Genomic DNA, 18,538 nt, shown 5'->3' with positions numbered 1-18,538 from the left:
CCATCTTCAGCAGGACACCACGGGTTGGCCACGGGTGCGCTATGCTTCCCGGATATTGCGGTGTGATCGCGCCCCAAAAATCCGCCTGACATTCATGGCTTTAGTGCAGCAAATCCTCCGTGTGAATGGGGCCTAGGGGTATCTGGGGCTGGGGGGGGGGCTGTTTTTTGAGGTAGAAGCACCAAATTTGCAGCACAGCTGCTGGTGCGTCTCCTCAACCCCCACCCCCCAAGTTTCAAAAAGATTGGTCCAATTCTATGGGCCCCCCAAAGGTGCCCCCATCCTCCATTTGTTTCCAATGGAGAGAGAAAGTTGCACAACTCTGAAGAGGCATTTAAAGGGCTCACAGCCCCTTTAAATGCCTTCTCTAAGCTGAGAGTTTAGAGCTATTGTGGGGTTATTACCTACTCCAACAGATGCTAGTGACTAACAAAATTTGTGGCAGTCCATGAGCTTTTGTGAGTCACTGCTCACTTCTTCAGATGTTAGTGAAATTGTGATCTGCTCAAAAAAAGACTATTTGATGTGTTTACGGCCTAAACGAGATTTAAATGGAGAACTTTCTTGCTCAGTGCTTACAATCTTACCAGCGTCCCAAGCTGCCTTATTCCAAGCCAGTCTGCTGGTCCACGCAGGTCAACACTGTCATCTCTAACTGGCAGAGGCTCTTAAAACAACCCTGAAAGGTCCTCCCGCAAAAAATGCTACCTTGGACCCTCTGAAACGGAGATGCCAGGGACTGGATCTGAAAACTTCTGCAAGCAAAAGTGTGTGCCCTGATACAAGTGGATAACAGTGGAATCAGCTGCCTAGGAGGTAGTGAGCTCCCCCTCACTGGCAGCCTTTAAGCAGCGTCTGGACAAACACTTTTCAGGGATACTCTAGGCTGGTCCTACATTGAGCAAGGGGGTTGGACTAGATGGCCTCTATGGCCCATTCCAACTCTGTGATTCTGTGATGCTATAAAGCTTGGTTTACCAAATTATGCCACAAGTCCATCTAAAGCTCAGAATTGTCTGCTCTGACTGTCAGCAGCTCTCCAGGGTCTAAAGCAGAGAAAGGCCTCTCCCAACCTCTCTGAGGTACAGCTTCTCCCTTAAAATAATCACCATTTAGGGCTAGTCCTCTGCCTAACTCAGTATCCTTCACTCCAAATGACAGCAGCTCTCCAGGGTCTCTGGCACCCCCCCCCCTTTTCCAGTTTTTGACAGAAAGGTCTTTCCCAACACCTGAGATGCTTTACCTGGAAATGCCAGGGACTGAACCTCAACCTTCTGCATGAAAAGCAGGTGCTTTACCATTGAGCAGTCCTTTCCCTTTAGCCTTTGGGTTAAAAAGACAACCGGGGGGAAGGGGGGGAGGGTATATTGTCGCTCCACAGACAACTGATGCCACACTACCACTCAACTGCCACCTTTGCTGTTCCTGCATACGACTGCGTACACACGCACACGCACACACTAACCTTTCTTTCTCTGCAAAGTCATTTTGCAACTTCTGTTCCTTTTCGAGAGCTATGTTCTCAGCCTGGTTCTTCAGGGTCTGCTCATATTCCCGGATTTTCTCTTTAAGTGCTTTTATTGTCACCTCTGCAGGGGGAAAAAAGAGAGAGAAAGGAAGCCAACAGGAAGAGAGAAAATGAGTGGTAAACAACTCCACGTGGCCGCAGAGTACGCGGCTTTCTTTCACCCAGGGAGGCTGCAGCTTGCTTTAAACTTTAGCTCTTCAACCTTGACACAAAATCAATGGCTACAAGTCCCTTTGGAGACCTTTTACTCCCTAAATGTTAAATTGAACTTTAAATGTTTAAGGTTGAGGAGGATCAATGGAGTAAGCTGGGAAGCAGAACTGAGGTCTCTCTCGCCCGACTGTGGAACAAAAACGTCAGCTGCAAAATACCCTGCCACCTTGATCGCAAGTCCTAAATTAAGTTCCACTTTAAAATTCATGTATTCCCAGTGTGTGTCCCTTTTAAGTGGCACTTTCTTAACTTGGGGAGCCCCCGGTAGACAGGGCAACGTGCATAATTGCTCACACAAACGGGTGCCCCAAGTGAGCACCTTCTCCTTTGTACACCTCTTAGCTAAAAGCAGGCGATAAAGCCTTCCTTTGTGCTGCTCTTTTTCTGCCGGACCAGAGGGCACTGCTCACCACCTCGTTCTTACTCTTACAACAACCCTGTGAGGCCGGCTGGGCTGAGAGAGTGGCCCAAGGTCACCAAGCAAGCTTCCATGGCATGAGAGGAGATTCGAATACAGGTCTCTCAGATATTAGTTCATCCTTCTTAACCCAGGGGTGTAAAACATGCGGCCTGGGGGCCAGATCAGGCCCCCAGAGGGCTTCCATCAGGCTCGCAGTGCAACTGGCCATCTCCTGCTTCCAGTTCTGCTGCTGCATCATAGCTTGCTCTGGCAGACTCTCTCACTCACTCAGCCATTTCATGTTTTAACCTGGGTCCTAGACTCAGAACTCTGAGCATGAGATTTCTGTGGTGGATGTCAATAAATCAAAAGTAGGTTTGCAGCTTACAGAGCTAATGTTTTAAGCATGTTTTTACTTTAAGTTAAAAAAGCCTTTGTGTTTGTGTCCTTTATAAAGTTTATATCTCCGCTACCTGGCACTACATTTTATGACACACATGGCCTGGTCCAACAAGGTCTAATTTATGTCAGATCCAGCCCTCATAACGAATGAGTTCGACACCCCTGCTCTTAACCACTACGCCACATTGGCTCTCAGCTCTTCTGCTGAGCCACATGTTCGCAGATCAATGCTGATCGAACCATGCCTTTTTAGTCGTTTAAATTTTGGAACTGAATTATATTCATGCTTAATTTGGACTGTATGGGGGGGGGGGGTCAGAGTCTACAACACAGAAATTCTATGAAACAAATATGTACCATGGAGATCAAAACAGTTAACAATCACCGGCCACCTTTGCTGGGCTGAAGCTTGCAGGTGCCAAAGGAAAATTCTGCTCTTTCCGTAAGGCCCAGAATGGGATATTTTCAGGGCAACCACAGGTCTTGTGTAACGGGTAATCAGTTTTACAGCGAACAAGTTTTGTTTCCTGATGCAGGAAACATGCTTGGCTGCAAAGGCCAACAGACACACATGAACCTGGAGCGTTTTGAACGATGCGCGCTTACTCCTCCAGATAATGGCATTTCCATGTACAATGGCCACCTTTAACAGCGTGCCCATTACCTGAAATAACTAACCTACATTACTCCAATATCTGCACTCTGCCCTAGGGATAAACAAACTGTAACTACAGAGAATGCTGCAGATAGTTAAGTAATAGCAACATATTAATCTGGAAAGAAAGTGGTGCGTTGCTACACGTGCGCTCCAAATGGCAGACACAGCGCCAGTGGGAGCTGAGCTGGGTTCAAATATTAGTTGAGACACTGGGCTGGCCTTAATATGTTACACTGAAAAAGTGGTTGTCAGCTGATTCACGGAACTGATGAAGGTGAAGGGGGGTGGGAGCACAACCGACTTAATCAAGGCTGATGTTATGCCTGTGAATAACAGCCACCAGATAGGTTTTCAAACGGTGAATGTTATGAATATTCAGTGCTACCTATTCAAAAGCACTGAAAGGGAACGGCTTGTGGAACGGCCAGTTTTATTACTGCTAAGACCGTGTCTGCCCTCACATGGATGGCCCAGGCAAGCTCGATTTCATCAGATTTCGGAAGCTAAGCAGGGTCAGCCCTGGATAGGAGAAGAAGAACAGATTGGATTCATACCCTGCCCTTCACTACCCAAAAGAGGCTCAAAGTGGCTTACAATCTCCTTTCCCTTCCCCTCCCCACAACAGAAACCCTGTGAGGTAGGCGGGGCTGAGAGAGCTCTCTCAGGGACTGCCCTTCAGAGAACAGCTCTGAAAGAACTTGTGACTGACCCAAGGTCACACCAGCAGCTGCATGTGGAGGAGTGGGGAATCAAACCTGGTTCTCCCAGACTAGAGTCCACGCTCTTAACCACTACACCACACTTGGATGGAAGACAAAGGAAATCCAGAGTTGCTATACAGAGGCAGGCACTGGCAAACCACCCCTGTTCATCTGTTGCCTTGAAAACCCTACGGGGTTGCTATAAGTTGACTGCGACTTGACAACACTTTCCATCCATCACGATAGTGTGTGAATGTGACAGAGAGGAAAAGAATGTATGCACGCACAAACAATATGCTCCTATGCTGCTTGTGCAATACTGCATCCTCCTGTAAGATCCCTGCCAATGACAGCTGGGCTACCCTCTGCCAGTAATGGCAAGTAGGTTTCCCAAGAAGCATCGCCAAGCTCTTGACTTTCTCCCCCCACAAGATGCATTGTAACAGTTCATTTATATGGGAAGACGTACAAGGATGTAGCTTAAAGAGAACACAGGGATGGGTTGTTTTTTTTAACTTCCACCAAAAATCCCATGGCCCTCACCCCTTAAGAATCAAGCCAGCCCCTATATGCACAGCCATGCTTCAGATCTGGTTTCTCATTGACTCCAAAAAGAATGCAGAGAACTGGCTTTCTAAACAATACACATCTCCGGATTTTTTACCCCTTTCACTGAAGCATCACTGTTGCTCATCTTAAATATTCCTAAACCAAAGCTCACAGAGCATCCCCCCCCCCAACCACTTACCTTGATTTTTCACTTCTGCAAATTCTTTGTTGTATTCCTCGAGGGTTTCCCTAAGTTTCTGGTTCTCTGTTTCAATATCATGCATGCGCTGGACTTTCAGCTGGAGCTGCTGCCCCAGATCTAGAGCTGGAACGGGATCTAAAACGATAAAAAGACGACAATGCAGCTGGATTTCATGTTTCGGGCAGTCAAATTGGTTAGTGGCTGAAGCCAAAACTACTTAACACCAAACATGTTGCTGTCCCTATTGCAGAACATTTCCATTAACTTGGCATCCAGCATGAATTCATTATTGTTATGCAGCACTCGTGGGGAACGGGGGCTGCCAGTTAATCAAATGTGCGGCTGGGGAGACCAATAGCACCAGACAGGGAAAGGAGAGGGAGAAGAAACTTTAGACAACTTCATGTAAGAAGATGCCACTGCTGGCCACCAGTGGTGGTGTGGCTGGTGGAGAGCTGAGCAGAAAGCAGGACAGCTCGCCGGCTTGGAGGCAAGCCATGAAAATGTATGGCACTGCTTCATGCAGAGTCAGGCCACTGCACTGTTAGAACTGTCTCCTCCAACTGGCAACTGGTCTCTGAGTTTTCAGAGGGGAAAAAGTCTTTCCCAGCACCAGTTACCATAAATCAGGGGTCTCCAACACAGGGGTCGTTTCGTAGAAAAAGAGCTAGGGAAACTCATTAGCATAAGCCACACCCCCTGCCTTCACCGGAAGTGTCATAAGGCCACACCCCCTGACATCACCAGAAGTGTGTCATAAGGCCACACACCCCGCCCCCAACGGTCCCTGCTGCCGACACCGGCCTTGCAGCTCCACTGCCGAGCCCCATGAGGGGCCCGGCGGTGGACCTGCAAGGCCGGCAGGAGTGCAAGGAAGCCCCGTGAAGGCCCTCCCTGGCCCCAGGCAGGCAGGGGTAGGGGAGGCAGGGAGGAAGCAACTTACCCTCCCTCTTCTCCTGCCTCCTCCTGGCTGAATGAGGGCCGGAAGCGGGGTGGCCGGAAGCAAGGGGCGGGGCTTCGTCATGTGCCCCGCCCCCCCGTACCTCACCCGAGGGAACTGCGATCCCCCCTGAAACATTTCAAAGAATATGTTCATTAAACAGAGCTTCTGCCTGAAATGCTGATGACTTACCATTAGCATTGTGTATGACCTCACTCCTTCACAGTTTGTGACTGGCTCCGCCTTTCATGGCAGCCATTTTGTTGGCTAGCTCCTCCTCCCACAACAGCCATTTTTGGGCTTCACCCACCACCCTGTGTCAGAATTCCAAAAGTGCCCACAGGCTCAAAAAGGTCGGGAACCCCTGCGTTAAATCTTTTAACTGGAGATGCCAGGGATACACCAGAGCTCTGGTGTGTACTGTCATCCCATAGGAAAGACTGGCAAATGTCAAAGGCTGCACAGACTGCTTCTGACCAGGCCAAGGTGACACTTCACCATAAGAACCAAGCTCATATCACTAGCTCTTAACATATGGAGATAGATCAGGACGGGTGGCTGTGTGAGTCTGTCTGTAGCCACAGAAAAAGAGGAAGAGTCCAGCAGCACCTTAAAGACTAACAAAATATGCGGCAGGCAGTGTTCCCTCTAAGCTGAGTTAGTGTGAGCCAGCTCACAGCTTTTTAGCCTCCGGCTCACACATTTTTGTCTTCACTCAGGAGGGATGGCTCCAGAGCAAACTACTTCGTGCAGTGGCCAAATCGCTCGCTCACAACTTTAATGCCAATAGCTCACAAAGCACAATTTTTGCTCACAAGACTCCACAGCTTAGAGGGTATCTGAAGAACTGAGCAGTGACTTACAAAAGCTCCTACCCTGCCACATAATTTCTTAACATTATGGACTTCCTTAAGCAGTTGTGTCAGGGCAACTGTCAGACCTTTGACACAGCCATCGTAAACCAGCACAGGCCTCAAAAACCCCATGGCAAAAAAGGGAGAACAAGAGAAAAGGAAGGAGGGTGTAGACGACCTGCATCTACCTAGCAACCAAGAAGCTAGCAGTATAAAGGAAGCCATTTCGCTTTTGAGCTACATTGAAACCATTAAGCTTTTATAGTAAAGGTAAAGGTTCCCTTGCTCGAAAGCCAGTCGAGTCTGACTCTAGGGTTGTGGTGCTCATCTCCGTTTCAAAGCCGAAGAGCCAGCGCTGTCTGAAGAAGTTTTCTGTGGTCATGTGGCTGGCATGACTAAACACCAAGGCGCACGGAACGCTGTTACCTTCCCACTGAAGTGGGTACCTATTTATCTACTTGCAATTTTTTGCTTTCGAACTGCTAGGTTGGCAGGAGCTGGAACTAGAGACGGGAGCTCACTCCGTCATGCGGGGTCTCGAACTGAACTACCCGCAGTTCAGCATCTTAACCACTTGAGCCACCGCAGCTCCATTAAGCTTTTATACTCTGTAATAAACTGCATTTCTGTTTAAGTAAAAACGGCCACTTTATGTAGAAGACATGATCCTCTTTTATCTCACAGCCACCCCTACATGCACTGCTGACTGTTCTGTCATTCTGCCGAATATAACTAAAGCCATCCTGTTCTTCAGGTAAAACTAAGAGGTCCAAAGCGAGAACCTTTGGTGGCAGCAAAAATCACTAGGGGCTGATGAGGAAGTCCAGGAGGTGCATAATACAGGTCATTTCAGAGCACAACAGAGAGGTGCCATTACAGGTGTTACATACCGGTGGGTTACAATACAGGGGGTAAATATATTACACTGAGGTGGCTACCAAGTTTACATACAGAACTGCAGCCAATCCAGGTCAGCACACCAGGATGATGCACGTGCCTGCATGTGTACTTTTCACTGCATTTTCAAGTGCACACTGAAAGCAACAGAGCGCACTAAGGGGCCCTCGTGGTGCACCTGCCACGTGAGGGCCGTGCAAACCCACTGGGGAAGCGGCGGCCGAATCATGAGCTGAGCCAGCCGAGGCAGGAGAATGCTGGAACCCAGAAGGCCTCGTAAAAGATGACTGCATACACTGCTGCCATGGGCGCCAGCATCACTTGTGAAATGGCTGCAAAGATTTAGTCTCCCGTCGAGGAATGTTAAACACGCCAATCTCCGAGGATCAACAACGGTACATATTAGGGAGCTCGCTTAATTTGCAGCCGCCACAATCATTAATTTTGCGGACCACCCTCAGCTCACCGGGAAGGCTTAGTAATGCCATTGTGCCTCTCTCCCAACACGCAGAGGGCAAGCTCAGGCACTTTGCGACGTGTCGGTCCAGCACCAGAGTTTACAGAAGAGCGGAGCTGGGTTATGTTGAGAAGAGAGGTGCCGGGTGTGCTGCGTTGTGTTAGTTTGCTTGCCGAGGGCTTCCTGGCTTGCCATCTCCGTACGGCTTCTCTTCTGCCCTCCTGGCCACATGCATACTTTATAACTACATCGTTTTCTCATTTCTCGTTTTTAGGCTAGAGGGTTTTTATATATATATTATTAGCACTGTTAAAATATTCATTTCACGATAGGCCTTTAAAAAAAATTTATTTAACACAGTGAAGACTTTTGAGCAATTATCAAGGTTTAACTTCAATGGCGACTCTGGGAGGCGAAGCTGCCTTCAGGACTCTGCATGAACAGGCTGCGTGGACCCGGTTGGCTAAAACGGACCACGCTGCCCACTGTCACGGTGAGGCCAGGGACAGCTATACCCGGAACAAGATATGGCGTGGATGTTCTCCAACCCCAATGCTAACCCTTTTGAGTTGTTTCCCTCTAAGCTGTGGAGTCTTGTGAGCAAAAAGTGTACTTTGTGACCTACCCGCATGAAGGTTGTGAGCGAGCCATTTGGCTACAGCATCAATTAGTTTGCTCTAGAGCCATCCTTCCTGAGCTAAGACAAAAACGTGTGAGCCGGTGGCTAAAAAAACTGTGAGCTAGCTCACACGAACTCAGTTTAGAGGGAACACTGGACAGGAGTCATCCATGTGGTGCCCATGGGTACCATGGTACCTGCCAAGTGTTTTTAGGAAAGGGGGGCAGGCAGGGCTTTTGACGAGCAAGGCCTCTGATTGACTTGCCAGAGATTTGATAAGGCCGTGCAGATTTTTTAAAACGTTGCTTTGGCTACACTCTGTGACTGGAGTGAAGCCATGGCAATCGTTTTGTGGCTGGCTCCGCCTCCTGTGGCAGCCGTTTTGTGGAAGCCGTTTTGTGGCTGTGCCCGCTGTCCCAAGGTCACCCAGCCGGCTGCGTGTGGAGGAGTGGGGAATCAAACCTGGTTCTCTGGATTAGAGTCCGCTGCTCTTAACCACTACACTAAATTGACAGCTGCTGCCAAGCCAACATTTAAAAGTATCTGAACAGCCAGTCAAATCTCCAACAGGCAATCAGAAGCCTTGCTGGGCAAAAGCCCTACCGGGTCCCACCCCACTTCCAAGAATCACTTGGCGGGCACCAGAAAAGGTATTGGTGGGTGCCACAATGCCCAAGGACACCATGTGAGGGACTCCTGGTTTGGACTATGGTAGGTTTCCTAAAACGTTTATTTTTCCCTCCTACACTGCCAGGACTAAAAACTGGGCTTACTAAATGAATAATAATAATGCCCCGGGACCCTCTTTTTGAAAAAGATCAGCTTATCTAAGATGCTCATTTTGAAGGACCCACAAGAATCTTAAAATCAAGAACGGGTTTTGTGGGCTAAAATTAGCCAGGAATGTAGATTAGTCTCCCTCTTCCCCTTCGCTCAACATCTACATTATAAAATGAATAATGACTAAACCTTTAGTCAATAAATTCCCAAATCCCTGGGAAGCATTATATCGTAAATGAAAACGTTGGCACTCTCATAATTATTCATCAGGATATGTATATTTAATTTAGCTCTATTAAAGGTTAATGTCAGAGAAGCAACACAGTCGCAGAATCGAGTATGAACAGAATGTTAAAGCCGTCTCCTCGCATTAAACTCCAAACTTTGTTTAAGCCGAGATGAATGATTAAAACGCTGGCAGCCTTTGAGTGTTGTTTTGGGATATGTTAAAAAGGCCAGGCTGGAACATCTTTCTCTAGTTTAATTTTTATGGTTTCCGTTAAAGAAAAAAGGGGGAAAAAACTAATCATCTCATAACAATTACAACAACCGGGGCATGATTCAGCTTACACACAAGCCCAACCAGTCGGAGCTCCCAAACCTCAAATTGCGCCTTCTGCTTTAGAAAGAATGCATTAATAAGTACTAATAATTACTTCCACCAATTTCAAGTATTATTCTGAAAGCTTCGTTTCATGAAAGCTCCAGTCGACCCCAAAACAACAAGGTGATTTCTCTCGAGTGCATAAAACTGAAATCAAAATCTACCAAAAAAACCCTCTGTGCTAGACTTCAATAAACCCTTTTTTAATTAATAAAGGACAAAATGTGAAGTTTAAAAGCTGCTCCGAGCAGAACTTCTGAAATCCCGAGACTCTCCTGTCAGCAGACAATGAAGACTTGACATCCTAGCAAAGGATAAAAATGGTTCAAAAGTTGCAAGAGAAAAGGGGAAATGACTATATACAGAACCCAACTGCTAAGCATGCAAGATTGGGGGTGACATGATTTGGAGGAAGGTATTAAGAAAAAGCACAAGTGGTAATTTTTGTTGAACTTCAGATGAAGAGACCTTGGACCAAATTTCCATAGAGACTCTGTTTCTTCCCCACCTACAGTGCAGGTGTATCAGAGATCTGTCTCACACAGCAATTATGTATCTGGAAGATAGTTGCTGTACAGCACTTTTGAATACTGGTAGTGTTCTATAGAGATTAGCATTATTATAGGTTTAAAGAAGATTTATTCCAGAGAAACTACTACTATTAATGGCGTAAAACAGTAAAAGTGGGTGGCGCACATGCCAATCAAAAAGCAGCAAGATCAATAAGTACAATTCTTTACAAATCTGCTTGACTGTGATTGCCACATTTCTCTTTTATAAAGTTATCAACTTAATTAAAATTGCCACAGCTCCATGCCATTTTGGTCCTCTCTGTCATGGGCGGTGGGGGAATTCTCTGACTCCCATACCTTTGCGGCGCATGCCCTTGCTGTGGTGACCAATTCTATATTGTTGGGTCCAACATAAAAAATGGATCCAAAAAGAAGTATCAACAAGTATGCTCTGGGATTCCCCAGTATATCCTTTGATGTGACTGACTAACCTGGAGGAACCCCAGAAACATCTCCATTGTTCAGAAAACACAGTAGCCACTTCTCAGCAGAGGCTATTAAGGCAAAGGGCGGGGATAAATCTCCAAGAGTAACATTAACCTGGCCAGGGGTCATTTAGTAGAAAAAGAGGTGCAGGAGCTCATCAGCATAACTCATTAGCGTAAGCGTAACTTATTTGCATAGGCCACACCCCCTGACCTCACTGGAAGTGTGGCAGAAGGCAACACCCACTGCTCAGGCTCCACTGGACTGTTCTGGATTGCTAGCTATCGGGGGAGGGGGGAACGTGCAGATCTGTCCTCGCAGAGGAGGGAGAGCTTGTGCCTGAATAAAACTTGGTCTTAAAGGTGCCACTGGACTGTTTTGGACCGGGGGGAGCTCTGCAGCTTACCTGGCTGCTTCTTGCTCTGACTGAGGGCTGCTGGGAGCATGTGCCCGCCCCCTGGGCTCTTTACTGCCAGAGCTCCGCTCCTGTGCGCTCCTGCAGGAAATGACCGCTGAGGTTACCTGGCTAATCCTGCCACTGGGAGGAGACCAGACCCTTGTTCTGAGACATATTTATTGTAAAAGAAATATATACGGATTTTGCTGTTAAAACACACACACACACACTTTCTGGAATGCAAGAATGAAGTCTGTTGCCAAATTTTAGTGGGTGGAGACATATCACCCTATGGCCCTGAGATCCTAAGTTTGGGAACCCCCACTTTAAATTAAACACAACCCCTGTTTGCGGAGAAAGGGAGCCAATACCAGACTATCAGCAAAGAGATTGATTTTGAGGAAAATCTCCACCCTTAATAGACAAATCTTGGGAATACAAAGATAACTTAAAATGTTACTCCTCCGCTCCCACTCCCAGCATTGTTTGCTCAGTGTGCCCCTCAAGAGCCCGCCTTCTACAATGACATTACGCGCCCGCGTAGATTACTTTGTGCTGGGGCACTCTAGGCTAATGTAATCATATGATTACATAATTAACCCAGCTGTCTCATTAAGAAAATCAACTGGAATTCAGGGCATAATTAGTCATACAGCAATTAGCATGCTGATGAGTAAAATGATGAAAATCCCCCTAGATGAAGAGAGTGCTGGGACCACCCATGGCATCTCCAAAAGGAGAGTGAGCCCATCTTAACCGAAAAAGGGGGGGGGGCGGCGAAGACATGTATAAATATAATCTCTTCTTGGAAATAAATGGACGGGGGGGGGGGGAAATTAAACCTTGTGTGAGATTCCAGCAGCAGGTCCCGTTAACACCCTAAAACAGCTCTCTCTCAGAGAAAATGCACAAAGAATTCACAACTAGTAGACCAAGTCCAGATGGTAGGATTGCCAGATCTTAGTTGGGATATTCTTGGAGATTTGGAAGGGGTGGTGCCTGGGGAGGGCAGGGTTTTAGGAGGTGATGAACCTCAGTAAGGTATAATGCCACTGATCCCTAATGGTTTAAATACTAATTTTGATTTAAGTTGCTTCTTATAAAATTCTGTAAACAAGTAGGTTATTTCAGGTCAGTTTTCCTTCCTTTGGTTTACTGACCAGTTTATTAGAAACTTCATTCTTAGAAATATAAAAATATAAAATAGGATACTATGTACTGATGTAAGTTGTGTCAGAATATTGTGACTCCAGATTGTCAGTACATACTTAATGGCATATGTTGTGTGTTAATTACCACCACTACGGCAGAAAGAGAACCTATCAGTGGAGCGGATGGAAAACTAGTGAAGGAGAAGTGTTGAAACTCTATTTCAGCGAGTATGTATGTGCTGACAACTGGCAATATAGTTAATATGTTGTCATATAGTAAATATGACATGGAAATATAATTTTCAGTTCACAGCTAAAGAGTACCAGCTATCTGAAGAAGCGAAACGTGAACACGGCAGTGAAGCCAGCCGTGTATAGCTGTACTCACATAAGACGTGGAACTATTGTACTCCTGGAGTTTTTTATACAAAGGAATTGTGGACTTTAATTGTATTCCTACTTTGTATCAAGTACTTTTTGATCCTAGCTCTTTAAAAAAATATATAAGGGTTCTTTAACAAAGATTTCAAATTGTTTGAACTGTTTTATACAATATAATTTTTCTGCTTTTGTTCGTAATTCATTCACGGAGTGTCTTTATATTTATTCAATCTCCTCCCGTGAGCTCTCATTTTTGATATACTGCTTGGAGGTTGGGAACCCTAAGATGCAGAGCTCCAGTTCCACAGTACAGACTGCACGCCCTTCTCAAAGAAAACCATTGTGCAGGCGCACACATACAATTGCAATATACTCAACAGGAAAATAGGAACTTCCACCTATCGAGCTAAGCCATTGGTCCAGCAGGTCCAGTACTGGATGTTTTGACTGGCAGTGGCTCTCCAGGGTCTCACCCAAAGGATCTTGTCTGCATGCAAAGCATGTGCTCAAGCACTGAGCTACACAGCCCTTCAGAAAGCATGAAGCTGTATTCTACCAAACCCGATCAACCAGTTCGTCCATCCCAGCTGGGTCCAATGGACAGCAGTTCCTTGAGGCCAACCCAAACAGCTGCTGTTGTCTCTCAATTGAAGATTACCTGGTATTATCTATGTCACTTTCTGTATCCCATACAGGTGATCTGTTACTGAGCTATGCCCCCTATCAGAGGAAAGTCAAGGAGACAAGGATAGTAAGAAGTGTCGGGTATCATGGACTGCAAGCACTCTGTATCCTCCTCTGCAGGGTGAGGCCAACGATGCAAGCTGATGGGCATGCCAAATATTTATTTATTTATTTGGTTTATACCCTCCCCTGCCCGCCAAAGCAGGCTCAAAAGCAGTAGGTTGGATCCTCCAATCTGTCAGCAGAAGGTTTTGAGGATTAAGGAACTTTCCTTCCCACATTCCCCTCCCTTCAGCAGTCCAACTTGACCTATATGGGTCAAGATATTGTTAGTAGGGAGGGCATGAATTCACCTTCTTCCTTTCTCCCTCTCAGGGGCCTTGAGCTGACGGAAGAGACAGGGGATTTTGTCTCCTTTCGTCTCCCCTGCAGACTCCTGACCCGCTTGGATTGAAAAGGACTGCTGGGGATGCAGCCTTCCACTGACAGATCACTAGTCAGAAAAACTTATTTATTTTATGTATCTATCTATTTATTCAATTTATACCCCGCCCTCCCCGCCAAAGCAGGCTCAGGGCGGCTTACATAAACGACATACAAATACAATTAAAATCATTCATAAAACAATTTCCGTAAAATGCCAAAATTGCACAGGTCAGTCCTAAAGACTCATTCCAGACAGGTGAGGAGAGGGCAGGACAGCAAGCAGAGCTGGGCATGGAGCTAGGAATGTCCTACCAAGTCAGGAAAGGACAGGAAGAACCAGGAGGGGCAGAACAAGGAGCAGAATTAGATTCATGTGGAGGTGCCTCATTGAACAGAGGCCCAGCGAGCACAGAGGTGGCAAAGCAGCATCTGGTCCGTGCTCCTTCAGACGGCACCTGAGCTTTGAAAGACTGAAGGCTCCTCCATACCAAAACATAAACAAGTTCTAAGAAATCCCTGTGTCCCGGATCAGTGGCCACGGGATGTATACCCCACCCCCCCAGAGACGCTCCAACCGCCCAACTCACCCAGGAACCAGCAGAGGAGTGGAGAAACCACGACGCCATGGCAACCGGTGGAGCCGCAGCCCGGCTCCTCAACGCCCCAGGAGAGACAACCTTTGGCGACCCAGAAAGTTGCAGTAGTGTCGGCAGAGCACAGCCCCTGGAGCGTTCACCCCGGAACCCCACCCCAGCAAGCAGTGTCGTGGAGGGAGAGCTGAGAGTGGACACGACGAGGAGCCCAGGCGGCGGTGCCGGTGGCACAGCCCCTGGGCCGACAGAACCGCCGCCGGCACACCTGTGACGGCGTCTGGGCTTATCACCGGGGGCGGGGCCAGATTGGGAGTAGAGGGGGAGGGAAACACAGGCGGTGCTGGGAGTGGAGAAGGGGAAATAAAAGGAGAGAGATGCAGAGGGGCCGGGGAGGAGAAACTGAGCTGAGAGAAATGGAGAGCAAGAGAGAGAGGGAGAACGAGAGGTGTCCTGTGCACGCCGGCAGAGGGACTTAAGGGTGACATTAAACCCGTCCCCTGCCTATCTGAGTCCCACAGCAAACTCCTCCTTAACGAACTCCCTCCAACTCCCAGGACCGTCCGCCCTGGTGGGAAGCCAGACCACGGGCGGGTCAGCTCCCGGGCCACAGACGGAGCTTGACACCCTGCGTCTAGAAAACTCACTTGTCAGGGGAGTCAGGTGCTCACTTAAACTCCTCCCTGATATGCTAGCCCTCTTAGACACCTGTACGAGTGCATATCCACCACCCACCATACAGGCTCCCCCCCCCCCCCCCCCCACCCCTCCCCGTCACACCCAGTCCCATCCTGCCTTCCAGTGTGTCTCACACACAACATCACACACACGCGTCTGGTGGGAGAAAACGGGGGGGGGGGGCACTGGCAGAGTCAGGGCAGTGATGGATGTCACTTCCAGTCACTCTGGAAATGGCGTCATCAGGGCCTCAATGGGCAAGGCTCCATCGAGGGGGGGGGGAATGGGTGAGCTTCCTGCTGGCAACTCTAGTGGAGTATGATGTGGTGTGATGTCTAAAAACAGGAGTTTCTGCTTCCTCTTCTCCCATTCATAACAACTAGGCCAACGCCTGCAGACAGGAAGGGAAAGTTGTACAGAGCAGGAAAGGGACGGAAACAAAGCTATGAGCTACTAAACCTACTTGGACCCAAGATGGCTTTCCCAAGAACTCTAAAGGTTCCTAGGATGCCCACAACATGCTGTTGCCAATCTTGCAGGCTTGTTCATCTTGAACTGAAGTCAGATCATCCCTGCTGATTTCAGGTTACCAAATCATAACACTACTGGTGAAGTTACAGATGCCAGCCTCCGGGTGGGGCCTGGGAATCCCCTGGAATCAGTTCCCCTGGAGAAAATGGATGCTTTGTGGGGTGGACTCTATGGCATTGCACCCCACTGAGGTCCCTACCCTCCCCAGGCTCCATCCCCAAATCTCTAAGAGTTTCCCAACCTGGATCTGGCAACCCTACCCCCCATTCCCAAGTGGCCGGGGGCGGGACCTGGCAATGCTAGACATGGTGTAGTGGTTACAGTGTTGGAGCAGGAGCTGGGAAAGCCAGGTTGGAATCCCCACTCTGCCATGGAAACTCACTGGGTGACCTTGGGCCAGTCACACATACTCAGCCTAACCTACTTTATAAGGTTGTTGTGAGAATATAATGGAGAAGAGCAGAATGCCACTTTGGGCCCCCACTAAGGAGAAAAACGAGGTACAAACTAAGTAAATAAATGAAATGTCACCCGCCAGCTCATATGCTGGTCTGGCCTCCTCCTTGCCCGAATTAAACTGTAAGAGGCTGCTGCGGGAAACCATCCCCCCCACCCCACCCCAAGCTCAAGCATTTGAAGAGCTCGAAACTATGAGTGGGATGAGAGGGAAACACACGCGGCTTAACAAACAGAGCAGCGTTCCCAGGCCTGAGCCGGAAGCCAGCACTGCTGCACTGGCCTTGGCAGGGCTGGTGCTTCCGACTCGGCAGTGACTCTGCAGCGGCCGACTGGAATTCTGGAAAAGGCGAACTCCAAACCACACCGAGTTACAAAGTGCTCCCCAAACTCCACCAAAGGGATCGTGGGCTCCTCTTTTGCCAAAGCACAGAAAGAGGAAGAGAGCTGGAAACTATGGAATGGAGTTCATTAGACAAGATCGGGGCACTGATCCAGACGCATTTCAAAGCCTCCCTCTGCAGATCTTCTGCATCAAAGCCCAGCTGCTGCACGAGAGGGGGGGGGGTCTGCCTGTTAAATATTCATTTGCACTAAAACCGGAGGCCTCGGCAAATTTCAGACGCATCTGCGTTGGACTGTGGGGCTGAATGGCCTGCCCCTGATGTGCTTGCAGGACAAGTGTGACTTGGATACCTCGTAACCAACAGCACAATAGCGTCTGCATGGAATTATAAGCAGGGGCTACACGTAATGTGCCCATAATGCAACAAGGCTGGGCATTCTATTTATCTTGTTAATACGCCCATTTGCCAAACTGTAATTCGTTTTTCAGTTTGGGGTGGGGTGGGGGGAAGAGGCGGGACGCGAAAACAAAAGGACTTCCTTCCCTTTCCCCCTCCCCCCCCAGACAACAGCCAACCTGCAGCACCCAGACAACAGCCAGACAGCCAGTTATGGAACACGGGCAGAACCACAGAGGCAATTAATATTTTATGTCGCTGGTAATATGCTTCCTTGGGTCTAAAAATAATCCATTCGGAGAGGCTGCTTGCCCAAAAACCAGGTCTCAAGCAAAGTGCCGGGTTACCCAATTCCAAGAAAACTTCGAGGCAGAAGCATCGATAAAGAACAGGAAGGAGGCGTTAGAGCCCGGAGGCAAGTCCTTTAAAAATGCATTACTTTCTTTTAAAGACCACAACATACCGCCCTCACCATTGCAAAGCAAAAGGAGGTTGTAGCATCCCTGCCTCCCTCAAGACATTCTGAGCAACAGACTAGGCAGGCAAAAACCACCCCCCTCCCCATGCACCTTCAGATGCCAAAGCCAAGCAAGTAGTTAGGAACATCAGATTCCTTGCAGCCAGTGGAGGGTGCAGGTAGGCTTCCCAAGTGCACAGACCCAGTGGGAAATTCTCTGCTCCCAACCCTGATCTCTCAGCCTTTGAGAAAGTGAGGGGCTAGATTAAAAATGGCCTCCAAAGTGACACTCTAGGAATTTGCCCTAATTTCTATTGCCTTTTGGGGGGAGAAGTTCCTAGAACATCAACAGGAAGTGACATCACATCCTCCCTGAACTCTACCCTCCCTAGGCACACCCCCCCCCAATCTCCTGACATCTGCCTAAGTAGTGTTCAGAGCCCTAGGTGACGGTCATTTATCCCTGAAGCCATCTGGTGCATATACAGAAGCAAAGAAAAGTTCCTCCTACTGTTCTACAACCTTGGGCATTGCAAAAACATTCAACAATGCCAAAAGTCACTGTCAAAGATTGCACATGTAAATTCACCAAAAATTAATTTCACAGTTTCATTATAACTACTAACCAATTCTGGTTTGGTAGATAATATAGGTAGATAATTTGAGGATGTCAAGGTTTTTTATTGTAATAAAGCTAATTCTAGAAGAGGAGGAGGAGGAGGAGGAGACTGGATTTATACCCCGCCCTTCACTCAGAGTCTCAGAGCGGCTTACAAACTCCTTCCCCTTCCCCTCCCCACAAAAGACACCCAGTGACGTAAGTGGAGCTGAGAGAGCTCTTTCAAGAACTGCTCTTTCAAGGACAGCTCTTCTCAAAACTATGGCTTGCCCAAGGTCATCCAGCAGCTGCAAGTGGAGGAGTGGGGAATCAAACCCGGCTCTCCCAGATTAGAGTCCACGCACTTAACCACTACACCAAGCTGGCTCTCTTGATTAATTCTTGATTAATCCACTGACAAATCTTTTTTAGTTCCAATCAAATACCTAACCTTAAACCTACCTCACAGGGCTGCTGTTTAAAGTGTTAAAAGAGACAAAGAAGCATTAAGCAAGCTGGAAGAAATATGCACGAGTGTCACAATAACGAAGCTACTTATGCTTCCAGGGCTGAAAATGCATTTCAGACAAAATAATAATAATAATTCCTATCATTGTATTGTGGCTTCTGAATATTCATATGCC

The 18,538-nt window shown here is 47.9% G+C and overlaps 1 protein-coding gene across 4 annotated transcripts in view; it reads right to left on the bottom strand.

Annotated features, from left to right (window-relative positions):
* Positions 1-18,538, bottom strand: part of CUX1 (cut-like homeobox 1) — a 238,095-nt gene that overhangs the window by 115,379 nt on the left and 104,178 nt on the right. For all 4 annotated transcript variants that reach the window (XM_015408030.1, XM_015408031.1, XM_015408027.1 and 1 more), the window contains 2 exons: positions 4,651-4,788; positions 1,466-1,589 (listed from right to left, as the gene is read on the bottom strand). In XM_015408030.1, coding sequence (XP_015263516.1) covers positions 1,466-1,589; positions 4,651-4,735 — 209 coding nt within the window. In that variant the 5' untranslated portion in view covers positions 4,736-4,788. The remainder of the gene's footprint in view (positions 1-1,465; positions 1,590-4,650; positions 4,789-18,538) is intronic.

The sequence above is a fragment of the Gekko japonicus genome, unplaced genomic scaffold (genome assembly GCF_001447785.1).
Source record: "Gekko japonicus isolate JY-2015 unplaced genomic scaffold, Gekko_japonicus_V1.1 scaffold1, whole genome shotgun sequence".
NCBI classification, from domain to species: Eukaryota; Metazoa; Chordata; class Lepidosauria; order Squamata; family Gekkonidae; genus Gekko; species Gekko japonicus.
This window is presented reverse-complemented; position numbering and strand designations above follow the sequence as displayed.